Source organism: Poeciliopsis prolifica, unplaced genomic scaffold, assembly GCF_027474105.1.
Source record: "Poeciliopsis prolifica strain line A6 unplaced genomic scaffold, Auburn_PproV2 SCAFFOLD072, whole genome shotgun sequence".
Taxonomy (NCBI): Eukaryota; Metazoa; Chordata; class Actinopteri; order Cyprinodontiformes; family Poeciliidae; genus Poeciliopsis; species Poeciliopsis prolifica.
Genome location: NW_026562447.1, coordinates 967,247 through 994,507, shown reverse-complemented (window position 1 = coordinate 994,507; position 27,261 = coordinate 967,247). Strand labels below are relative to the sequence as shown.

At 36.8% G+C, this 27,261-nt stretch overlaps 1 protein-coding gene across 1 annotated transcript in view; it reads left to right on the top strand.

Annotated features, from left to right (window-relative positions):
• The window catches only part of LOC129352082 (cadherin-7-like), a 137,031-nt gene that overhangs the window by 75,936 nt on the left and 33,834 nt on the right, over positions 1–27,261 (top strand). Inside the window, exons 5-9 of the mRNA XM_055020920.1 lie at positions 12,498–12,665; positions 16,089–16,276; positions 19,105–19,358; positions 20,445–20,581; positions 24,359–24,480. Of these exons, the coding sequence (XP_054876895.1) occupies positions 12,498–12,665; positions 16,089–16,276; positions 19,105–19,358; positions 20,445–20,581; positions 24,359–24,480 (869 nt within the window). The remainder of the gene's footprint in view (positions 1–12,497; positions 12,666–16,088; positions 16,277–19,104; positions 19,359–20,444; positions 20,582–24,358; positions 24,481–27,261) is intronic.

Sequence of the window (27,261 nt, the reverse complement as noted above, 5' to 3'; positions counted from 1 at the left end):
CTTTCTGTATGGATGAACCGAACTGAGAGCGTGCTAAATTGTTGTTTATTATAAAGGGACACTAAGTAAAACGACATCATGGGTTAATTTGTTTTTAAAAAATACAAAGTTGTGTATCTAAAGAGTGTCATAAATTACTCATACTCATTAACCCTACCTAGTAACAACAATTTCAATGGATTTTACTGGGAATTTTATAGAGCACACAAAGCAAGCACATAACTGCATTGTACAGTGTTGTATATGCAGACATTATTCATGGTTTAAATGTTCAAAATTACACTAATGGCACTCCTCTGCCTTATGAATAGGTTTAGTTATGTATTGCATGCAGAGTGAGAAGGAAGTGAAATAAGCCAAATGGATGATTTGTGATGCTACAGAGCTCTGTGTATCACCTCTGACAAATGACATTTAAATGGTGACTTTTAAACTTTCATCAGTTAATAGAGAAAAGGAAAGGAAACCTTTTAAAATCAGAAACTGATTCAGGTACTGCGTGTAATAGATTAACAACCCCTCACCTTTTTCTGATGATTCTCATCTGTTCCTACAGTTTTAAAAATCTTATTCCATCTACTACTGACACCAGCTTGTTATTGCAGGATTGCAGGAGGCTGGTGTCTGTTTCCGGGAATCGTTGGGCAAAAGGAGGGATACATCCTGGACAGGCTATTAGCCGGAGCAAGAACACTTAGAAATTGGACTGATAAACACAATGACAATTAATAAATATCTTTAAAATAGCAATTAACACAACAGTTGTGTTTTTGAACTGTGGGAAAAGACAGGAGCACTCAGAGAGAACACCATGTACAAAGATCCAAAGATTCAATTGCTTTTAGTGTTACTTGAAGCTGCATTATGTATTTTACAAATATAAAAATGTTTTTTTTTTGTTTTTTTTAACATTAAAGCTGTCATTAGATTGTGATTATATAATATGTGGTCGATTACCTGTGAAAACAACCAACCTCTCCGGTTCTCTCTGCTACGTTACAGCTGGTTTACTTCAACAAAGCCTACCATGAATGCTCAGTCTAGTTAGCACATTTAGCATCGTGTACCTGAGAATGAGTGGCAGCACTAAGACCTACCTCCTGGTGCTGATTTGTTGTCTTTGACTGAGAGCGATGCATTTTTGCACATAGGGAGAAACTGGGATGAGTTGGAGAACCTCAATCTTTTAAAAGATTATCAGTCTGGTGACAGTTTAAACAAATTTGTAAAAGTCACATACTGCAGCTTTCATGGATGAATGGATGGATAACATTTAAATTATGTGACAAGGAAAAAAGTCTTTACATTATGTTTTTCCGTGCTCAACTAGACTTTACACTTTCCACACCTCATAAAAACTAGTAACTTTATCCCTTTGCGCCTCCTGCAGGCATTCATACCTCTTTAACATCCTTTAACATTCAAATAATGTATAATAGTCAAAAAAATCCCACAAAGTTTATTTACTTATTTCATCAGGTTTTTGTGCTCACGCTGCAGATACACATCCATGTAAGCTTCCAGCATCTTTCTGCCTATTAGCACTTGTTGCAGCAGAGTATGAGGCTCACATCATCTCTGGGTATTAAAGGCAGTCAGCCAAGAAATTGATAGTGTAATTATTCTTAGTGTTAGGGGCAAAATACCATGAGCTGATTACAGTTCACTACAACAGAACTGGAAACTGTGGCATTAAGAACAACAAATGAACCGTTTCTAACATTAGTTTATTTTTTTTTTCTTAGAAGAAGAAATTAGGTCTTAAAGGTACTTTTGAAATTATAAATGCAAAATTAAATTTCACCTTTATTTGTTCAAAGAAAAAAAAAACAGAGTTGCAATGTCTCCTGAGTGGGTGAGTCAGTATTCAGCTTTTCTAAAGAATCTTTAGAGATATTATTGCTGTTATTTGCAGTTTACTGTAAACTCTGTCTCTTTCCAGAGGTATTCAATACCTCTGCTCATACCGGCAGTTAAATGGCCTGTTTTTCTATGTGTGCTTGCTCTTAAGCCTGTAACATCCCGTTGATTCATATATCTTTCAGAATACACCCCGGGGATGAGACACTAGCTGTTAGTCAGCAGCCCGGGATTGAGTGTATTGCAATCAGTGCTGTGTCTCCATCTTTGTAAGTTTCTAATTAGTCTCATTTGCGGTACAAGCCTAGACCATGGCCCCTGCTGACTTTGACAAAGTGCCGGAGCCGGAATACATTCTGAGCTTTACGCTGCAGTTCTGTGCTGGTGATTTACTGGGTGAGGGCTGATGGCTTTAGGAGGAATTCATGTGACCCCATGTTCAGTGGGTAGCATCCTGTCTCTTACAAGTTACCCAAGTTCCTAATCCCAAATTGAATCCACAAGGTGCCCTTGGGAAAAGACTCTAATCCTGAATAGCTTCAACAACTTCCAAGCGGTGTATAATGGAAAATACAGTTTTAAGGTGCTTACTTAGGACTATATTTGGTAATATATATTGGCTGATTACCTGCAGTTCAGTCTGAAGGTGAAGCTGAAATGGTAATACTGTCAAGGACTATGCTTTAATTGATGACAGACCTCAAGGAGTTTTTGAACAGCTGCCTTCAACGCCATGCACCTCAGCAATATGGTAAAGTCCTTTGGAGACAATTATCCATGCACATTAGCACTGCTAAGCATGCACACACGCATAAACCTCCAGTAAGCTGCAATAACAAGAGCGGAGTTCAGGTTATGGGAAATGCCAGGTGCCTGAATGAGAGGATTAATTACATCCTGAGGGTAGTATTTAAAGATGTGACAAGGCGACGTGAGTATGACATCTGAATATGACAGGCACTCAGGTAGAAGAGGAGTCTTGCCGGACTGAGCCGTATCTGCCCTCAGACCAAGAATCTAATTAAAACCGAAACAGGTCACACAAAGGAAAAAGCCATGTCCAATCCTTATGTGGCATTTTTGACACTGAGGTCAGAAGATGATGAGATTGCTTTAGTTATGGATATTAACGTGTTTCTTTTTTTTCTTTTCCTAAAACATAAATCTCACTATCTACCCATTTATTTTTACGTTTTTGCCTTTTTTTTTTAATAGTAAATGTTGCTTTACACTGCCTGGTTGCTGTGGCTACTGAGCTAAATCAAGAACATTACAGCTGAAGGCTAGATATAAATCTGGCTAGTATCTCCTGCACTTCAGGCAGGTAATATAGAGCATCGTTTCCCAATGGTGGGGTCTGGACCCCACTCTGGTACATGGAAAACAAGCCAGGGGATGTGAAATGATCCTCAGAAGTCAACTTCTGCCTCAATTGTCCCAAATAGATTTAAAAAGCAGTCAATGATAATGGATGAATTTTGTTGTTATGGTTTTGTTTTATGTGTCTGCTTCCTTCGAATATTTTAATATTAAAGGAGGGACAGCTTTTCGAAGCAGGATGTACTGTCGATAGCACCACACTGACAGTTCATGCTTTCATCATATTTTGGGTTTGTTACAGTTGACCCTTTTGTCCCCATCCATCCATCCATCCATCCATCCATCCATCCATCCATCCATCCATCCATCCATCCATCCATCCATCCATCCATCCATCCATCCATCCATCCATCCATCCATCCATCCATCCATCCATCCATCCATCCAGTTGGTTTGATATCAGCATCTTCATAAATGATCTAATTGCTAAGAGTGAATCTAACTACTTTTAATTGTAATCACAGGCATTGCACACAGAGAGTTATATTTTCCCTCATTCTTATGTTACACTGACTGGAGATTGTTTTCTTTCACACACTGGTCTTCATGATGCATGAGTCCACCACCCCGGCCTTTTCAGCCCTGGTATCATGCGGCTCTTTCAGTCTTGTGCATCCCTGGGTGGCTATAGTAACTCGTGATTAAAGCACGGGGCTTGAATGTCACTCAGTAATAAAGTACCAGAGCTGCAGGTTTTATTCCCTGTTTGTCTGACTGTTTTTTGTGTCTGTTGAAAGAATCTATTCCTTGTAAGTGGACCGCCTGAGGGCTCTGCAAATCACATACTGCACCCTTCATGTTTAAGTGTACATCACCTTCATCAGGAGATCTCATAGCTGCACGCTTAGCCAGAGGGCTCCTTTAAAGCCAGTGCTTTTATTTTCCTCCCGTCACAAGACAAATGTCAAGTATCCAGGCTTTAGGAGGGAGCGCGGCCCACCCGTCTGCCGCCAGTGGTTTGGAGACAGCTAGATGAATGTGAGGCTACAATGCGTCTGGCTCGCACCGGAGGCAAGGAGTCACGGTGCAATGAGGAGGCCGTGCTGTGATAACGACAGAAGGGTTTTAATCATCACCGCTCCCCGGGAATGACACCAGCGCCGCACGGGGTAACAGAGACAGAGAGCAAGGTGGGGTGGGGTGGAGGAGGGTGGCTGGCACCCAGCAGACAAACAAGCATCTTGTAACATCCCTGTGTGGATTAGCACTGTTGCTTGGTGTGAAGCTCGTGTTCTTCTGGAAAGCCAGCAGGAAAAACATTTTACTCTTTTATTGTGTTTCGCTTTAGATTTTTTTGGGCATTACAGATTGTCTCACACCAGTAAACATCATGTCTGTTTTTCAAATTTATTCAATCAAAATTAAAACTAGAGTACCTCACAAAATTAATTTACTACTCTTGAACATTTTTACATTTTGTCAGGTTACAGACAGAAACGTAAGTGCATTAACAATTTATGTGATGGAACAATGCAACATAGTGCATAACTTTGAAGTAGACAATTCTTGGACATAGAGACAGAATCTTTTACCCACTTTTCAAAAAAAAAAAAAAAGCTCAAGCTCAGATTGGATAGAGAGTGTGACATTTTCAGTTTGACTTAAGTCTGAACTTTGACTTGACCACTGCAACACATAAACACAGTATGTGTCGATCTAAGTCATTCCATTGTATTCTTGGGTTTTGTATTTAGTTTTCTTTCTGTAAGTTAAAGATTTTTTTGTATTGAGCTCCATCAGTCATCCATAAAACCTTGAGTTGATTTGCTGTCCTGGCTGAACTAAAGCATCCTTAAAGTGTCATGGCACGGTGGGTAATGTGTTAATGGTGATGTCATTGTTTTTGTTATTTAAGTGTTATAGCTTTTGTCATTTTTCTATGCACATAGGATTTCACATTTTGGCAAGAAAGCCCAATTTTCATCTACTCTGAGAAGATGATCTTCTTCTCTTTCCCTACTAACTTCTTTACATAACTTGTGGCAAACAGCATCTCTACTATTGTTTCCCCCCAACAGCAGCTTTCTTCATTACATTTTTTTTTGGAGGCCAAGTTTGTTTAGTAAAACATTCACCAGCTTGAGCTGTGAATCTCTCCAACTCCTTTAGAGTTACCATGGGTCTACTGGTTGTTTCTTTGACTTATTGTCTCCCTGACTGGGCTGTCAGATCAGAAGGACTTCATGTTGTGGTAGATTTACAGTTCTGCAGTACTCTTTCCATTTTCAGAGATTCTTAAAGTTTTGCAGTTTGTTTGAGAAATTGGACTTGATGGAGTTGATTTATTTTAGCACACCTTTCCACTTTATAATTCAGCACTACCTTGTGTTGGTGTATCAAATAAAATTCAAATGATATGCACTCAAGTTGTAATGTGACAAAATATAAAAATGTTATGTTATATATTACTTTTATACTTTGGTCACAAAATGTATTTCTCCCATTTCCAGCTCTGCAAACTGAATATATTTTTTATTTTCTTAGCTTTCATGATAATCAAAACATTACCCAGCTTCCTCTACATATTCAGCTGTCTTGGATATTTAAAGATGCCAGGGTTTTTTTTCCAAGTCTAAACATGCATGCCTGATGTTTATGGAGCACAGAACCAGAAGAAAGAAAAAAAAAACACTTTTGTTTGCATCTTGTTGATATTTACACAGCTTTGTGGGATTGAAGTCAGCTATCTGATGGAATTTAGTCACCAGGGGGATCAGTCGATGATGTGGGTTGTGCTCTTTAATTGGCTCACTCTGCATACATATTTTAAGTATGCATGCACGGATGCAACAGATAAATATAGCAAATGGTTGAATATTAAAGCATTTGCTCAGGATAAAAAAAAAAACAATAAACATGTTGTTTAGAGGAGAAAGGCGTTTAGAGGAGAAAGGCATTTATTTTCCTCACAACCTAATGTTGCACTGTTCATTAAATGCCATGATTCATAAAAAGAAGTTGAAATTATTGTTTTATTGACCGGCGTCAACCCAGCGTGAGCTCACAAGCTGTGGCTTTACAGAAAAAGAAGTGAGCAGCTCACTATAATTTAACTAACTGAGCCATTTACTTTTAAAGCCAATTCCATAGTCAGGTGGTGGGTCTGTAATGACATTATTAAAGGATAGCAGAGAAAATAAATTAAATACCAACTGGAATTCTTTTTATTTTTTCACCATGACCAATGGTCAGAAGGAGGCTTCATTTTCTGGAACATCTTCCCACTGCGCAAAAACTAAATGTGTGAGACCTTTCTCATAAGACAGCAAAGTGGGAGAAATATGGACAGAAACGCTCTAGAATGAACAAAATCTACAATAAAAGACACTCTTTCGGAATTTTCTGTTTTTGTTGGTCACACTGAAACAAATATAGCTACTTTATAGTTAGACAAGTGAGCTCAAATGCCTCTACAGAGATGTTTATTAAAAAGTTTATTATAGCAAATTCCATTGCCTTCAACAGTGACACAACCAAGAGCTTCTTCTTTTCCTTCTGGCATTTCCCTTTAGGGGTCGCCACAGCAAGTCATCTGTTTCTATCTAAACCGATGCTTCACATGTTCTTCTTTCACACCAACTACCTTCTGTAGTGGCACACCTAGAATTTCTATAAATATATTTAATATCATCTGGAAAAAGAGAGACACAGTAAGAAGTTAATGCTATCTGCAGAAATCAATGCATGGTTTTTATACTGACACATGAGACATAAAACATTGACTCAATGAAAGACAAAAGCACTTACCAGACATAATATAATCTCACAACACCCATGGTGACCTGGGTGGTCTGGTTGTTGACTCTCATCTTTAGTTATCATTTGAAGCAACTGAACCGTGTTTTGTACTCAACCCTCAGATTTGATTAATTGTTTCCTTAATTTTATCATTTGACCTGTTCAATAATCATGAGGAAGAATTTGCTTTGTGGATGAGAAAAATTATACACTGACATTTCTTGTAGATAGTGGTTACTTTATTCCATTTCTGTGTTGCAAAAAACATCAACAGATCCATTTGACATATTTCTATCGAAAATATATTATCAAGGAAACAGTCTGTTAACTGATTGATTGTTGATTCAGTTTTAAGAATGTTAACCAACCTACTAAATTAGAAAAGTGCATTTTAAAATGAGATGCTTTTATTTTCAGATATGTTGCATACTTTTCTTTTTATTTATTTCTAAAATATGGTATCTGAATCCATAAACGTTCAAGAAAAACTGACACCTATTTTTCTTTTCAGAGTTCCAGTCACTAAAAAAATAACAATGAAGAAATTAGCAGTAATTACTCTGAAAAAAGGAAGCAAACTTATGAGTAATATTGAAGAGGCAAAACTACTAAATAAAGCTAATATGCCACAGAGAAAAAGACAGTTAAAAGAAAATACTTTTGCATCCTTTTAAAATGTCAAGGTGATAAGGAAAGTAAAAAATACTTCATTCAAAGGCATCGTTTTAATGCCTCATCAATTAAAGACGGCATTTCTTCTGTCCGTCGCATTGATATCCGCTGCTTTCATATCTAATGATTGCAAGCAAATTATCTTAAAAGGTATGCCAACTATTCCCTAATTGTGTCATTTTCCTTTATATGTCTTGAGTTTCAAAAACACTATCTGAAAAGTAGCACATGTATATCCTCTGTGATTTCAGAAATCTTCCCACTTTTTGATCCTTTGTCAGCAGGCAGCATTTCAGGAGTCTGAGCATCCTAAACATTCCTGTGTCACATATTTCTTCTGTCTTTATTTTTTGTGTCATGATAAATCAGATCATGAAATAAATTTTTGTTGTATGTCAGATAAATATAGCCTGTGTAAATACAATAAAGTCTGTTTCATACTGTGATTTTATACATTAAGGGAAAAAAGCTTTGCAAAACAATCTAGTTATATGGAACAAAGTTAATTGTTCCTTTTGGAGCTCAAATGCATTTAAATATGGATAGTTACTAATACCTCTCCAAAATGTGTCTTTTTTTTTGTTCTTATTTGCCACTCATAGGTGGACTTGCTGGAGTGTATGAACTCTGTACTGATCATAAGTTTATGATCAGAATAGAGTTAACATCAAAATTACAAGAAGCAAAGGATAGATAGGAAGACATCATTCTATGTTATTCCATATAATATAAGAGTTTCATTCTCTGAGATGACTGACAAAAAATATTGCACTTACATCCAATATTCCAATTTTTTTAGCTGTACTAATATGTACAGCAGGTCTGACTGCCTGAAGGGAAATGAGTGAGCAGATATTAGAGTTTGGGTCAGGAGGCCTCACAAGTGTGAATGGGCAAGTGGGAAAGAATTACAAGGAAGAAGAAGAAAAACAAATGAATATTCCTTAACATGACGCTTTAAAGTCAGATCAGTGTTTGTGAAAACAACAATTTCAAAATGAAGAGTGTATATATCAGTCCACCGATAAGCACAACAGCTCAGGAGGCGTAAGCCGAAAATAATAGTATCTAGGGAAATCCCACTTTGCTGTTGTAAACCCACCAGTGTGTGGAAGAAGATGGAGGCGTGTTGTGGAATATCTGTTTCAGGAAAGTTGTGATCCGAGTCGTTGTGCTGCTGACTGATCGGATGGGTCTGTACTCATCAGATCGGTGTTGTCTCACTGTGTGGATGCTGCCCGTTTTGCCTTTTTCATCCAGTGCCATCCATCAGAGAAAGATTACATTATTATGCTATCTCTGCATGGGTCACAGTCTGCTCACTCTTTTCAGATTCAAATAACTATAATGCAAGAAATAAATATTGGCGTCTCATTTTATATAAAAAAATGTATACTTGTGACTCAGTCTGCACATTCATTTTATGAAGTATTTCAGAGAAATTTGCATTGCTTTAGTTTAAAAACATCCTAATTTATGATAATAATATATTTTATTTAGAAGGGTTTTTTCTAACATTCAAGATCATTTTGCAAAGAAAGTACAAAATAAAAAAAAAGCATAGACTTTCTGTGGCATAAGGAAACTGATGTCCTTATGCCACACAATACAGATGTACTGTTTCAGGAAAGTTGTGACATCTATACCACAGACGACATCTATACCACAGACGACAAACAAACTCTTTGAAATCTATATGTCAGGAAAGATTTACAGTTCTTGGCTTTTGGACTCCAGAAAACCACAGTAAAGCCGTTATCCACAAATGGAGAAAACAGGAGTGGTCTGTCCACCCAAATTGCTCTTATTTATCTGTGACTCATCCAGGGTTCTCAAAAGAACCCAAAACAACTTCTAAAGCAATACAGGCCTCATTTACACCAAATAAGTTCAGTGTTCACGATTAAATAATAAGAGAAAAATTGGGAAAAATGTCTTTTATGAGAGAGGTCCAAGGTGAAACCATATCAAGTTATGCCTCTTATAATCAAATAATCAATTTGTTTAGAACACAGAACATCATACTAATAGTCAACCGTGGCACTGGTACTGTATGGGTCTGAGGTGTCTTTTCTTTTCAGGACATAGGAAATTCACCATTATTGATAGAAATGTGATTTATGTTTGTTATGAAGAAAACCTAAAGAAAATATCTAGCTGTCAGTTTGTAACACTAAAGTCAAACACACTTTGTTTAAGCAGCAGGAAAATGATCCAAAACACACAACTTAGGGTACCTCAACATGGTTAAAAGTAACAAAAAAAAAAACAAGACACAAGTTTTTGTTTGGCATAGTCAAAATCCTTAAGTTAAGTCAGGCTGTTGCATGAGCTTCACCCTCCTGCGGTCTTAGTGCTACGCTCTAGAAGAGTATCACAGTAGGACAGCATGGGGTTGTCCTGTCAGTTTCCAAAACCACACACATAAAAAAAATATTGTAAAAGTGAATGACAGACCACACACAGAGTAAAAATGTTGTGGGGTATAAATGAGCCCATCTCTTAAGACTCCCTGGGTGGGTTAAACCTGAAGGTTCACGGCAAAAACCCCTGGACCGAAACTTTCTTGCAAAGATTTTAAAGAGTCACTGTCAGTTACCGCATGACCAATTAAGAAGTTAAGATTGAACAGCTTTTTCCCCCCCTTTAAATACTCCTCTGATAAACCACATTTTTAAATAATAAACTACAGAAACATCAAAAAAGCATCACAAAGCACAAAAGCAGGACAAATTTGATAATATCATTGATTAATTTCACTGTATGCCATGCAGACTCTCTCTCTGCACAGATAAAGATATGCTTACCTCAGTTTAAAGAACAAACTGTGATATGTGGCTTTATTTAAAACATACATGAAATCACTCAGGTGGTCAGTTTCTGTGGTTGATGTAAACTTCTGTTTGGATTGTTTTACACTTTAAAACTCCATGATTGTGGCAAAACCCATTGTAAAAAGAAAGTTCCTAATTTTTTCATTGGGTGATTAGCAGATGTAACTCGAGTCCAACACTGATCAAGCTGTTCTGAGAGTGCCAGTCTATATTAAAATGCAGTGGCTGCATGCTTTTGCAGCAGGAGGAAATTTGAATGTTCTTGTGGAAGACATTATCAGAGTTACCTCCTCTGTCAGTATCTACACCTTTAAACATGAAGCTTTGAGTGATAAATACATGTAACTTTTAATATATGGGAACCTGAGAATATCTGCTTTAGCATTCACATACTCTTTTATTAAATTGGATCCTAGGCAATGCTTTATGTAATTTCAAGGATTAGACTTAGAAATTCATTAGGTTCCAGCTCTGAGAACGAGGCCCTATTTTCATCTCCTATATCAGACTGCGAATTTGGTAAAATATGAAAATATGATTCATTTATTCAAGAACTGTGCGCCGCGGCTTTATGTGGTTCTTAATGAGTAATCTTCCATACTCTGTGGGAATCTTTAATAAGTGCCATTTAATGAATGAAACACGTTGTGTGGCAAATCATTAACTTTGAAGGCACCCCTGATTGCTTTTGAAGGATTACAACACTTTGATTTAAATCGGTTGCGTTAATTTTTTTCTGGAATTATCTTTGTATTTAAGGGATAAACTCTAGATTAGAAAAGTGCCATAAATAAAAATGTTTTCCTCTTTAGTCATTTGAAATGTTTACCTCTATGTTCTTGTAGATGGTATTTAGAGGAGTTTAGGTGAAACCAGACAAATGGCAGTTATTTGATGCCAGCGTTGTCACATCTTTTATCTTTTTTCGATAGAGATCAATCATGACAGCGGGAACAGACAGATGATTCCTCCCCTGGCGGCCAAATTGTCCCCTTGCATGTGCTCACTTTTGTGACAGTGTCTGAACCTTTGCCTCATCATACATCAAACTACTAAACTGTTTGGATTGACAGCACTTTTCAAGCAGAGAACACACACCAATCTCAGCAACAGAGGCAACAGCCAACGTAGACTTTAACTCTGACTTGGAGAATCCTTACAATTGCCTGCTGGATTGATGTAAACCGTCTTTAGCAGTGTGAAATGATATCTTCAGATCAGCCAGACATTCAAGGACTTGAATGTTGCCAAAAGGCTTAACAGGTGAAAAAATTTCAGCACGTCTTACATTTAATAACAGTTTAATAATTGAATGTACTATCATCTGCTTTTGATCGTCAGAGTTAAAATAAAATGTACTGTGTTGTGAAAAAGTAATTGCCTTCACTGATTCATTGTGTTTTGCCTAAATATTTCAAACCAAATCTGATGCTGTTCTGGTGATTCTGGCTAATATCAGACAAAGCTACGCAAACTGATCAGCCCATATGTAAAAAAAAAATAATATACATGCTGACAGTTCTTTCATCTGCAATGGGGAGTTGAATCGTTTTAGTTGCACACCTTTTTACACCACACTTTTCATCCTCTCACCTTTCTGTTATGCTAGGATGCAGAACTTAGTGATTACTTTTTCTGGCTTATCTTTATTGTGGAAGGTGTAAATGGCTGACGCATGAAAGAATATACTGACCACTGTTTCTGAAACAAAACAAAAATAAATATTTATATCTTAAATAATATTCTATTTTTCAAGAGAAATAGAATTGAAAAGTTGAAATAATGCCACTCTATGTAATATGTATGCAAGTTTCACTTTCTTATTTTAATGAGTGGAATATTTTGATGGTAGTCAAATTGATTATAATTCACGTTAAATGTTCCATAAAGGATGGATCCCCCACGTTAAATGTTCCATAAAGGATGGATCCCCCACTGATCATAGAAGAATACTGAGATGAGATCTGAGAAAAGGTTTGCCTCTCTGATCATGTTCTCTCTCTTACTTTCCAGGTGTCATAAGAACAGCTTTGCCCAACATGGACCGGGAGACGAAAGACCAGTATGTGCTGGTCATTCAGGCCAAAGACATGGTGGGCCAAATGGGCGGCCTCTCCGGCACCACCTCTGTCACGGTGACTCTCACTGATGTCAACGACAATCCACCTCGGTTCGCTCACAGTAAGAGACCTTTTTCTGTCTGCCTCCACAGTGCTGATTGAGTTTGTACATGTTCAGCAGCTACTTAGCAATCAGAATAAAACCTCCACATCTTTTTTTTTTTTGTTCAGCGTTTTTGTTCTCTAGGTTGAATACAGCTCTTAAAATGTACTATCAGTGGAAGACCACTTGAAGTAAGAGAGGGGAATAATGGCACTCGATCATCATAGTAAAAATGCTTGGATTTTTTTTCACACAGATTAAAGAAACCGCTTTAAAAATTACTTTTTCTATATTACTTTTTAATAAAGAAAAGCAGCAAGTATTTTTCTTGATTCATTTTTTGTGAATGAAGTTTCACAGAAAATGAAAGTTCATTTTTCAAAATTAATATCTCTTATCACACTTTGCCATGTTACAGTAAATCTTCAGTCTGAGAACAAAGTGCTCTATTAGGTACATGTGGCATAATCAAATCTCTGATGTATAACTTCTAATAAATAAAAACAATGATGGAGCTGATTATTGCGAGAAGGAGAATATTAAATTCTATTTCGGATTTAACAAGGAGTCAATGAAAATAAGCTAAAGTAGGAGAAATATGATCTGTCTTATTAATTTTAATTTTGTAGAATTTAATTTAACAGAAATTAGAGCTACATTTTTTTTTCAAACTTCTCTTCAAGATTTAGACATGTACACTAAAATTTTTGCCAGTTGATTGCAAAAAGAGTCATTAATAGTTAAATTGAATATAGATGCATCTATGGATATCAATTAACTGTATGTCTGTACTTTGGCCTACAGTCATTTTTGCTCATTTATATGTCTTGGTTTTAGCAGATGGCCATCTGGTGGTGTATTTGGAGTCGTACTATCCTTGTACCGATTTCAGATGTGAACTGAATTCTGCTCTGTAAGATCTCCAAAGATTGGGATGTTGTTTTAAGCCATTTGGTGGTCCAACAGTAATGCACTATATACAAAAAGACTTGTCTTACTCTGTGAATTATAATGTAAAATGGTTCCTATGGAATTTATTTAACATTTTAACATTGCAAAAGCTGAGAAAATTAAACAGTAATGAATATCTAATTCATGAATCAGCTGAAAACCTGAAAATCACTCACTAAACTGACAAAAACAACTTTGTACAACTACCTTGCATTTATATTGTCAGGAAGAACTTGAACTTTTCCTAAAAAAAATTGTAAAAAACTGTCTCTCTATAAACTGTGCACCTCCCAGATTCATTCTTCATCAAAGACAGCCATTCCTTTTGCATTGGACACCAAGATCAATCGGGTTTCTTTTTTCTTTTCTTTTTTTTTTCCTTTTTCTTTCATTTTGTCAGCTCTTTGCACAGGCTGCTAATGGCTTCCAGGAAAAGCTTTATGATTCAAAGGCATGCAGTGCTTCTCATGATAATCCCGAAGCACCGGCAATCGGTTTACTGCTGATAGCCCGACCGCTGGTCCGGCTGGAGCGCAGTCACCACTGGACTGCCGTGAAGCTGAGTCAATTTGCCGGTCCCCGGGGTGAAAGAGAGATTCAAGTTTGCGCGACACGTCATCAGTGTCGTTTTAACCCAGCGCTGTCACACTGAGAAGAAAGAGACTTTAGAAGAATTCTGGGGGTTTTTTCTCCTGCTGTTGTGCTCACAGGGTCATGGGTCAGAATCGATATGCCATTACAGTGCTTCAGAGCAGATTGAATCCAGGAGCACTGCTTAGCTGATGATATGTGGGGGAAAGACTCAGGACAGGCAAGAGTAGGAGGTGGGTGCAAGGGTAATAGGATGGGAGAAAAGTATTTTTGGGGGGCTTTTAAAGAGCTGCTATTCCATGGCAAATTAAAAAGCCATTATAAAGATTACATGGTGGCAAACAATGTCAAGCAGATTAGCATTTAGACTGTGGCTGAGGGAGACACTGAGGAACACAGAAAGGTCTGGTAATGAGCTCTGGCTTGGTGATTGGGGAGATTATGATTATGAATATGATTCCCTCCTTTATTCTTGTAGGAGTACTTTAAATTCAGCGGGTCAAACAATAACGTGGAGAACACAATGGAGAGTTTTTGGAGTAATAGAATGCTTGAGTGGACATTTCATCCAATGAATTGTAACAAAGGGATTGAAACATGACTCCTGTTGTTCTTTTCTTCTGGCCTGGACAGCCTTAAAGTAAAGAATTTTTTTTTCATCTGGCTTCATCTATTCTAAAAGTAAAACTTGTGGAATGCTATGAAGTGAAATTAGTCTCGCTGTTCAAATAGGATATTTTTTCTTGCCTTCTTTGCTTCCTCTTTTTACAAAATTCTACCATTCAGTTCAAGGGTTTCTCTTTACCCTCTTTATTATAAAAAAATGCATTCACTCCAGGTAAATTGTATTTTTATTTCTCTCCTCTTCTGTGTGTTCCCAAAAACAGTAAACATATAAACAAATCATCAAGTTATTCAGATCTTAAGGTCATGAAAAGGTCATGAACGTTTGGCTTCTTTCTAATTTCCTGTGGTTACAAGCAGTGCTGCATTGCTAATACTAGTCTCTTTAGAAAAATGTGGAGATTCAAATCCAGCTGTGTACATTTTTTTGTCCAGTGATTCAGTTTTACCGTGGCTTTTTGGATCTGCTACTGTTGTGCAATGCCAACACCTATGAGTACTAAAACTATTTACCTAATCAAGTGGAGACTTAAGTTCATTTGTATTGTTCATTCGTGTAGTTTTTTCAACAATCTATCATATATATGTGATCTATAATTGCCTTTCTTTTGGATCAGTTGTTTTGCTTTTTTCTAACTTTTTCTAACTGTTTGCATTTAAGATTTGTTTTAATTGACATTTGACAGATTATTATTATTATTATTATTGCTCAAAACTCATTTCTTGATAAAAATCAACTGCCCCAAATAATAATTAGTAACAAAAATAATTGTCAATAGAGGATAATTCAACATTTCTAAAATGAAGCTGAAATGCAATAAAATACAAACCGTAAAAAATGACTGTAGAACACAGGACCTGTACTATAGGTATGTGTATTAGAAGGGACAAAATAGCATTGCATAAGTGTCTCAGTTTCCCCTTTCTCTGAGCAATAAACAGACCATAAGCAATTTTCTAAAATTTATCAAAGGATCTAAATGAGACTCCTTTTCTCATAGAGGAAATTTCTTCCTCTATGAGAAGAAATGTTTAATTTTGCCACATTCATCCTTTTAAATGTGAAACATCTTGAACACTGTGAATTAAAGTTGGTCTTGCGATTTTAATAGTATAATTTCCCTTTTCCTCTTCCTTGCTGACTTCACCACAAATTGGAGTGAAAGCTGAGATTTCTGTGTCACTGCCCCTGCTTGTTAGTTTAACGCAAATGTGCTGGTTGCAAAAAATAAGCACATCCATTACAAACAACCACTCCTGTCCTTCCCTTTGCAGAAAGCTATCAGTACACAGTGCTGGAGTCGCTACCAGTGCAATCTGTGGTGGCCAGAATAAAAGCGTCAGATGCTGATATCGGCTCCAACGCGGAAATGGACTACAGGATCATGGACGGTGACGGACCTGGCATGTTCAATATAACAACAGACGAGGACACACAAGAGGGGGTTATTATCCTGCAAAAGGTAGAATTTGGAAATAGACATATTTTCACAAAAGAAAAAACTGTCAGTTTTACTCATCGTGGCCATAGCAGATACATAGCTTTTACAAGGTTCTTTTTTTTAGACAAGTCTTTACATATCCTATGTTTTTGTGGAAAAAAAATATATATATACATTTTTGTGGATTGGACTTGTCAGTATGTGACTCTCAAAGTATAATATTAAATACAAATATCACATTTTTGTGAGATGGGGGTTACACAAAAGTTGTAAAACTATGTTTTAAGCATGAATTGTACACGTTTAAAATATGCAACCAACATTTTTATTAAAAATAACAAAAGAAAGAAAGAAAGAAAGAAAGAAAGAAAGAAAGAAAGAAAGAAAGAAAGAAAGAAAGAAAGAAAGAAAGAAAAAGTTATGACAAATGCCAATACTTTTTGAAAATATTTTTTGAACTAGAAAGACAATGGTGCATTTTTATAAAAGTTTGTGTGTGCATGCCTCATTAATTAAAATAAACAGCAGTTTAGAAAAAAAAGTACAATAGTTAAACATGGTGGTGGACATATGATGGTCTGGGTCATTCAATTGTCCAGGTCTTTCTGTCTGTCTGACACGAAGCTGTGAAAAAACATATACAACCTTTATCTTGAAATAAATTATATCAAATAAGTAATGCTTTATTAATTGAAAGTTAGTTCTTGCATTTGAACTTAATAGATTGCAATAAGAAAAAAAAAACAATGACATTTTGGTATGCTAAAAGGTGATAATTATTGGGCTTCTTTAATTGAAATGGTCTAAAAAAAATAAGAAAACCTACACTGAAAACATTTGGAGTGCTCATGATGTTTTTTATATCATCCAGGAAAAATTAATTTCTTTTTTGTTTGTTTGCATGTTTGTGTTTTCCAATATTCCAACTACTTAATGATGCCATGTATTGTCAGGTCATTCAAGTATATTGTGAGTAAACACAAACCAACCAGTGTTATCCAGGAAATAAATATTAAATCATAAAGAGACCAAAAAACTATTTGAATCAGAGCAGGAAAAGTCACTGCTGTGTTGTGAATTGCCTTCACTAATTCAGATCAGTTCAGTTCACTTTACTTTGGCAAACTGTCAACACTAAACATAGGAAACAAAAAATAACAGTAAATAAACCCACAATTAACCAAAAAAGAAATAGGCTGAAGACAAAGTTTATGCTAGCCTGACCTGGTCATGTACTGTTCACATAGATATACAAACAAAGATGCATCACTGTACATGTGCATACATCTATATTTTTACAAACATGATTACACAATACATGGATACATGTAAAATATTTTATCATTTTACATTTTAGGGCTCTAAATCAATTACTCTGTTGTAATTTTTCTACATTCATTTTATTTGTTCTTATTTTGATAAATAAAGATGAACAACAATCATGCTCAGTCTATTATTGTTAGATTTCCAGTCATAGATCACTGTAGTAAGATTATTTATTTAGAATTAATGTTGTTTTTTTTTTTCCTGTATCAGTTTATTCATATATAAATAGTACAGTACATCATAACTTCTGGTCGATGGATCAGATTTTCAGGTTTCAGTCTTGAAATTTTCTCTTCAGGCCTCTTGAATGTGACAGCTCATTGCTGCCTCTCCTTGGTCAGAGTGGTAGAACCATTGATGCCCACAAGCAGTTCTTGTCAGACTGGCCAATTTGATCCTTTGTTTGTTTCATTCCAAAGCTCAGACAAATACAAGGCAGAAGTGAGTCTCTCACAATGAAACTGTCAAATCAGTGTGTTCAGTATATTACATTTTGCACAGAGAGTTTAAAAAGCCAGACAAAATGTTTCTAAAGCATTTATCTTTGTACACTTTCATCCACCCTGTGTGCCTTTCTTTATAATCACCGTTGGTTCATGTATGGGACAAAGTCGCTACAATTTATCATCAAATCACTTTGTCTGACAGTGTGTTAAATTTTAGGGGTGTTGGAGACCACAACCTAAATTGTGATCAATATCACCAGATTGGGTAAATGAATATAAACTTATCTGCACACATGCTGTTCATTTATCCTTGACAGAAAATGGTGATATTTCATGTTTGTGCAGCTAAGGACGGTGTTAAAAAAACATCTTGAGGCACTTTCTTGTTTGACAAATAACCAAATTAAAGCTGCCACAGGTCGCTTTGGTAAAAATGTTTTTACATATTTGCTAAAACTGTCACCATGTCATGCTGGTAGAATATGTGACAAACAAAAAAACAGAAAAAAAAGCTTCTCTGGCATCTTCTCGTGGTCCTACTGCCATCTGCAGAAGTGCATTCCTCCCACATATAGCAAGAAGGAATGCCTTAGCACTGTCAATTGTTCTCATGTACCTAAAGCTCGCACTCTTATCTGCTTATGTCAGGACATAGTGACAGTTTCAACAAGTATAAAACACATTTTTTATAAAGCTACTGCAGCCTTAATACATTCAAGAACATTTGTGATCTTTGTATTGGTTGCTTCCAGGTCTCAATGAGTCCTTGAAAAGAAAACAAAATGGAAAAATATAAAAAATATCCAGGATTTAATCAGTAAAAAAATAGGTCGTTATCCATCTTTCCAGGAGTCATTCTCTTTTTTATGACATCTTTCATCCAGTTAGTGAATGTTGCAGATTTAATGTTTAATGCCTTAACATTTTGTGTTCCATACATTTGACATCTCTTATGTATTTATTTATGCAAAACCTGCCAAAAATGAGGAAAGACATGGAATTTTTACAAAAAAGCTGTGCGGAAACTTTATTGTAACCCATTTTCTGTTATTTTTTTATTCCTTTTTTCCCCCGCAGCCTCTAGATTTTGAGACAAGAAGTGGCTTCGCTCTAAGAATCGAGGCCACAAACAGGAACATTGACTCCAATTTCTTGAGCCTCGGCCCATTTAGCGACATAACTTCAGTGAAGGTTGCCGTGGCAGATGTGGACGAGCCGCCCGTCTTTTCTAAACCGCTTTCCAATCTGAATGTTTCCGAGGACGCCAAAGTGGGCACCTCAATCGGTAGAGTCTCTGCCCACGATCCAGATAACTCCAACAGTGGCATCAGGTACAAACAATGTGCTTCTCCGCAGAGTCACACGATAATAGGCTAGAAATCTGATTGGAAACAAAAACCTCCAGACACTTCTCTTCCTTTCAACTTTAAGTTATGCAATTAGTTTACAGAGTTTTGCGTAGAGGACAAAAAAAAAAAAAAAAAAAAAAGTAAACAGTACCCCAAATATGCAAACAAATTGCTTCTCAACATTATCTACAAACACAGACTCCACAGAGTCTTGAAAGTCCCCAATCTGGCTGTCACAAAGACAGCAGCAGATGGTGGGCGGGCCAAGGAGTGCTGCATTTGCAAATATAAAATGCCATCTTGAACAAGAGAAGGGCATTCCTGCAGGAGGGTCAAGGCCCTACACTTGCGCAGTGGCATTTACGACTCAAAACAAGCACTCACATTGTCAATCTTTGCAGTGTCACTCTCGAGATGCCCCTAACCCCACCAACCCCTTCTGCTCTAATTGAATGAATATTGTATGGCATTCATGCTTGGTCTGTTAGGATTGTTAGTAATCTTAATCAGAAAATCTAATTACTGCTCCATTGTAGCTGTAAATTGCCTTTTTTTTGCCCCCGTGACTGTTATCAGAATCAGCAATATATTTCTCTACATCTGTTGAAATTAAAATTACTGTGGAACTAATGCTGCCACAAGAGTCAAATTACACTGCAATAATATCCCTTGGATGTATGCTAATTGAAGCTGTAATTTTCTTTTGAAAAATACGCTCACAAGTATTGAAAGGACTCGATAAGTGTTGTGTGTTGAGGGACCGTCTTCACTTTTATCAAAATTTAATAGGTCTTTGTGTCATCCTATAAGTTCTAAAAAAAGGTGACATTATCTGTGACATTTACAGAGCAATTTGGAAAAAAAAAAGTATTTCATGAAGTTTAAAATCAATATAAGGTGGTAAGTATGGAGCTTATTATTTTAATTTCGTACAAACTGATGAAAAAGGACAGAATAATGTTTTCCTTCAGGCAAAAGAAACTACTATACTTTAATGTCAAATCAATACAAGTTAATCGTGTTTTTAGCAATATGTCATGTGTAATATTGATGAGTTTCTGTGCCTAGGTACTCCATTGACAGGAACACAGACTTGGAGCGTTTTTTCAACATTGATGCTTTGAGTGGCATCATCAGCACAGCCAAGTCTCTGGACCGAGAAGCCAACTCCATCCACAATCTCACCATTTTAGCCATCGAGAGCTGTGAGTCGATAGCAAGATACAGACAAATACAGTACATTTGTTCAAATTCCCCATTGTTAGTCAAATCATTAAGTAACTGTTATAAGTGATAGTAGTTTTCAAGTAATTGTGCTTGAAGACATTGCTGAATCTGTGGGAGGTGTCACGCCCCACCGGTAGGCAATGACAAAAATTGGGGGACAGACGAGCGAGAATATGAAGAACAATCATTTAATCTGTTCCAAATATGATTCAGAAAACTACACAGCCAGTCTGAGAGAAGCGTGGACCGATGCTGCTCGCTCCGGTCTGGTCCGGAGGCCAATCAAGCAGGCCGGTAACTGACTGAATGTCAGTATTTAACAGCCTCCTGGTGCGTTCAATTAGCAGCTAATCCTCTGCTTCCTGAAAAGAACAAGAGAACAAACAAACCGTAGACTGGAGACATCTGCTGGACAGGAGGGGATCGTCACAGAGGGCCTTTCCAGAAAGGGACTGGAAAAAAAAAAGATGCAGAATTACATTCAATTTTTATTTATTGTAAAGATTGGTTATCAATATGGTTGAAGTATAGGTTTATAATTCACAAATAAAAATCACAGAACACATGAATGAACACGCACGTTTTAGAAATAGATCGATGTATTTTAAAACAGTATGGAAAATGTACCTGTATATATGACTTTTTTAACATAAAAAATAAATGTAAGACTTTTTAAGACATTGAAAAACCATTTAATACAATGGCTGCTACAAAGACAGTTTTGATTGTAGTTATAAAACAATACAGACACAGTCATGTTACTGTTTCAATGGTAAAAAAGTTTTCGATCCAAGGACAATGTGTCTCATTGTGGGTGACATGGGATTTGAGAAGATAGAGCAGATACACAAAAAAAACAAAGAAGCACTGTAGTTTGTGCAGTTTCCATGTAAAGAAACAATAAAGTCAGTTGAAGCAGTATATCCTTCAGAAGCTGCAGAACAGGAGGAGAAACACAGCTAAACAAAGAAGCTCTGAACTAGTAGTAAAATCAATGATATGAAGAACAGAGTGCACACAGTCACAGCAATTGCTTCTTCTGTTGGTTTGTGTTGTAGACAGAGAACATCATTGCTCTCTCTGGCAGACTTTAGTCTGACCTTTAAGAGCGAGAGAAGTTTCCTTAACACACGCCTTATATCAAAGTTAAAATTGTGCAGTGTCTTTCTCATGGTGGAGGGATTCACCTTCATGGCAACAGTGAACCAAGTAGGTCATGTGATTTGAAGACTTCTTTTCGTGCAACATAGTCTGCTTTCAGGTTAAATTTACCTAGAAAGTCTTATTGAATGTTTTTTTTTTAATAGACCGTTTTACATATGATGAAATAGCTGATTTCAAGATCTTTAGAGAACTCTATCAGACTGACAAGCTGCAACAAGTTTTCTTTTTTTCCTCAACCCCTCAAACAGCTGTTTCATTCTCAGCACAGTTCAACAGTCAAGATCACAGCAAGCTGAATGTGTGGGATTTGAAAAGGCCAAACAAAATGCTGAGTAACCACGGTCTCATTGTGTGCAGTACATACATATGAGATACACCTGCGTGTGGTTGAAGCCATTTTAAGTGGATATACATGGAGATATCCAAATTCATTCTACTTCAGAAAAAAATACCCTTTTTTAAATTTTAAATATCATATTGGAAGGTACTATCTAGACTTTTTTCTTGACAATTTTTAATTGTCAAGAAATGTGTAAGAAAACCACAGGTTGCTGTAGAGTGTCCTATTCTTCTCACATAACTGTATTTTTTTTTTTTAAATATCAAAATATTGGCTTTAGGGTATCTTTAATGCTAAAAGAAAAATGGGAGCAGTGACTTGCCCTATCTTTTTTTTTTTCATATTTTTGTAGCTCTCTTGAAGAGAGTCTCTTCAAACGTGACTGTCAATTTATTACACCATGTACTTACTTAAGATTCTGCCCATTTTCTCTTTCTACAAAAATGCCCCCCAGGGTTTAGAAAAGTGTCATTTAGCCTGTCAGTAAAAAAATTGTCGCTCCTCTCAGACTTCCTAATACCCATTAGTCTGCAGTACAGAGGAAATTACAGCACATAGTCACGGGGTTGATGCACGGCTGTCAGGGAATGTTAATTTACACGCAGGACGGTCACTCTGACCTCCATGTCTCCCTGAGCCGTGGGGACGAGATGCTGACTAAGGGCAGACCGTCTCACCCACGGGTGAACAATGTTAATGTGATGTGAAGAAGTGCCGCATGCCTTTTTTTGTTCATCTGTCAATGCTACAAGGACGTGAACACCTTTTTTTTTCCCCTCTTTGCTTTGCAGTCCCATCATTTTACTGACATTACGCTAACACAGTGGCCAACTATCATCAGCACACAACACACTGAGCACTTCAGACAGCTGCGTCACACCAGTATAAGTTAAGGAAGACTAGCAGCCTGTCAGCATTGCACTTCTTCTGTTTTCCTATCTTAAAAGTGACTGTTGTATCGACTGTTCAGTTTATTTTATTTATTTATTTTTATTTTCCAAACCCTTTATGCTTCTCCACTTCAAAGCTGTTTATATTCACGTCTCATGGCACACAGATGTACTTCTTGGTTGATTTCAGAAGTGTCGCCTGATATAGCACAAGAGAGAAGGCAGGATATAATAATAGCCACATCAAATGTCACAACAGTCCCTCATGCGTGAGGTACTGACTTCTGACACACAGTGATACTCAGGCACTGTTTTCAGCTAAAAAAACATCTTTGATTTGAAGGATTGCTGCTGATATTCCCTGCCCTCTGCTGCCTGCTGACATTATTAATAGTAAATGTGTTCTATGTAGCTAAAATAAGAGAGCAAGTATGCTTCAGTGGAGGCTTGCTGGGCATCTGAGCCGGAGTCACTCACATTTCATCCGCCCTCCGCTCCGTCCAGTCCACGCCAATGACAACAAGTCTGTGGCCCGAGGCTCTGCGCGCCCTTTTTATCACCATCAAATAAGTCGCCCCGAATGTCAGACCATCATCTCTGGCCGGCATCATGGCGACGCCACACTAAATCATCGTCTCGCACTCAGACACAGCCATTTAGCCATCAGTGTGTGTCAAGCAGACAGAGCCGTGAAACCCGCTGTGGAAGATGGTTCACGCACATAGCTTTCCCCTACAACAAGCCTTTACTGAGGCTAATCGCTCACGCTGATCGACAGCACACAGGTTAACAATGGCGTCTCTTTGAAGTAGCTTGAAACTTATAGTACGGTACTGTAAAAATGTGTGCGTTCACAGATTTCTTCAGATTTATTTCTTTTTAAGTGTTCACAAGATTTGTAGAAGTACAAAAGAGGCAGACTTTGGAAGAAATCAACTCTTCTTTACAGGATAATTTGAAATCGCCCATAAAGAAGTAGTGTTTTTGAGATTAAAGTAATTCTTTGGTAACTAAATCTTATTTATATGTAGAAGTTAAGACCCTTTCAAAAACTTGGATTTGTTTAAATTGCATTACAATTACTGCCACTATATAGCAGTTTTTCATACTTCTGCTACATTACTGCCTCAGCTTTACCTGATGTTCTATTGTTCCTGAATAGCAATATGACAGGAAACAAATCAAAACAAAAATGTGTTTAATTTAGTGAATGTTTATTGCAATTAAGCATGAAGCATCAGAAAGGAACAAAAAATACTCCGTAATACAACAAGAGTGTCAGTAAAAGCAGAATTAAAAACTAATTTTGCAGAAATATGTGAACCTGGACTCTTTCCTTTTTCTTTGTATTTTTTCCCCAGTGGATCCAAACCAGATTGGGAAGGGCATCACTCTGATCACGGTGTTGGACGTAAATGATAATGCCCCAGTCTTTGCAATAGACTACGAAACGCTCCTGTGTGAAAACTCAATGCCAGGGCAGGTAAGACCCAGAGACATCTCTGTTGTCGGTCTGGCATCCTTTCTTCTTTTCTTTCCCACTCTCTCTGTAAACTCCATTGAAGTTTGACACACAAAGACAGCCTGCTGAGCCTCACAGCCATTAAAACTCTCTCCTCCCTCTAAACAACTGCATTGTGCTCAAACTGTATCTGTTTTGCAGCTCAGGGTTACGCCAGGTGGACAGCATCATTAGTAGGAGACACAACCTCAACATTTAATAGGAATTGTAGGAGTTGCTGTCCATTGGAGAACTTTCTCTCATTCACTTTCTTGCCACTGTTCTAGAGTTATCCTGTGGTCTTTTTGCACACTAGAATGTGATTTTATGGAAGGCTGAAGTGGTGTTTTATAATAGTTTGATAATAAGCCTGTCGTGAACAAAAGCAGGAAGTTTATCTTAGTATTATGCTATGATATTCAATGCAATTTTTGCTTCTAAAAAAGACAAAGGGGGAAGTAAACTGTGTCCATGCATTGCATTTTTCCCCTCCACATTTGGCCCCATTGTTGCTGAATGACTTGTGTATTTGTGGCGGTCATTTTTCAGCTCTTGGCATTTGGAAAATACAATAGAGGCAAAGGCTAAAGAAAGCGTGTATGCCTGAATACGTACAATTGATCAGAATGATGCATTTTTATTAGAAATGGCTATTAGGCCATTTTAAATGTGCTATTTGCATTCATATGTTGTACTTCTTTTATCATTGGGCTCATGGTGGTTGTGCAAAAAAAAGTAAATGAGTTTATTTGGAAAAATGAAAGACAATATTTCATTCTGAATGTGTCTTCTTTCGTTGTTCTGGGGGCATAACTTCTGACCTTTGTATTGTTTTACTTTAAAGAGGTGACACAGCCTTGCAGGCTCCAAGTGTTCATGGATTTTATGTTTCAATGAAAATGACAGTGTGAATCTTAAAATAGAAAATAATTAAAGCTCCGATTGGTGGACATTTTGTCAGGTTACAATGACAATATTGTTGGAATTTTGTGCAAAATACAAACAGATAATTGTGAAGTGGAAAGGAAATTATTGTTTTATTTATTTTACAAATAATATTCTGGAATACTTGGTGGCTAAATATATTTAGTTCCCTTTATTCAGATACCCTTAAATGAATCCATACAAACAATTTATCTTAAAAAAATCACCTAATTAATTAATATATAGATTTATATCAGAGCTTAGTCATAATATGTGCAGAACACTGACTTTTACCAAAAAAACAATTAAATGTCTACATTCCATCAGAATCTCAACTTTTGAAATTTAGTGGATACTTGACGCAATTCTTTCATGTTCACCACAAAAATTACAGCAGAGAAACTTAACCAAAGTGATATGTCAACAATCGTATCAGTCTCCAGGACATAGGGACTGCCATTGCAGATGATAGCATCATCAGGAGGAAAACGGTATAGCAGATCTATAATTGCTCAGCTCAAGCCGACAGATTGCTTACCTAACCCCAATGATAGCTGAGCTGCCATCTCCCCTTGGTGTAGCCACCGGCTCCTCTGTAAAGCGAGAAGCTTCGGCCTCTGTGTTTGTCCACCCTGTTCATTCAAATTCTGCCAAGATATGTCCAAAATAATTCTGCACAAGAACTGCTATAGTTTGGAGCTGCAATATATTTTAGTAAACATATATCCAACAAATAAAATAGTGTTTACGTGAAACCGCAAATGATTTTTTATGCTGGATCTAAAAAATGCATAGATCTGAAAAGCCTGAAAGTCATAAGAAATTACAAAATTCTCCTGTTTTCTTGAAAGAAATGTTTCAAGTATTCTAATATGCAAGAATATCTGGACTAGATTGGGAATATGTCTATACAAAAGTCATGGTTCTGTGAGCAATTTCTAAATTAATTGGATTTTATTATGCTCCAAAAGTTAAAAAAAAATTAAAAAAGACTGAAAGAAAGACAAAAAAAGACAAATGGAAAGTGTAGAACTGACTGGAGAATTGGTTAGATTTTCTTTTTGTCAATAAATAAATTAGTATAAGCAGGCATAGCCAATCCCTGGATAGATAGAATACACAATATAACTCCTTTTTTATTTAATGACTGTGCTCATGTTTGAAAACAACTTCACGACTTCACTTTAACAACCATGCAGAGTAACAACCTTTTCAAATCAGTTGTAACAAGGTCAGAATACTAATCTACACCACTGAAATTGGGTCTGAATTATCAGATGCATGCTGCAAAAGTTATTTCAAGATTATTTAATAAACATGGTGAAATCACGTCTAAGAAAATCAACTGTAAAACAGACAATAATGTTTAACTGTGCAAATAGGAGCCTCTCCTAACAAAATCATTTCATAGAGAGTTCGTTGTATTGGGACTTAACAGCTGTGTAGCCTGAAGAAAACCATTTATCAGTGGAGTAGAAGAAGAAAAGGTGGCTTCAAAATGGCTATGGAGCGTAAAGATTGAACTTTGGAGCAGTGGAAAAAGGTCATGTGGTCTGATGAATCCAGATTTGTTCTGTTCCAGAGCAATGCCTTCTTATGGTAGGAAGGGCAGTGGATGAGCTGATATATCCGTCTTGCCTAGCGTCTGCTATGCAAGTCTCTGGGGCAGTTTTATGATTTTAAGTTGCTTTTAGTGCACCGGGTCAGAAGACAATGTGAATTTACCAAATCGCCACATCCTAGGTGATGCATTTTCTTCTTTTCTGAAAAAAAAGTCCAAAAATAAAGGATTTAGAAAAGGAAGTCTACAAATTAATTTGAATAATTGGGATGTGCTCA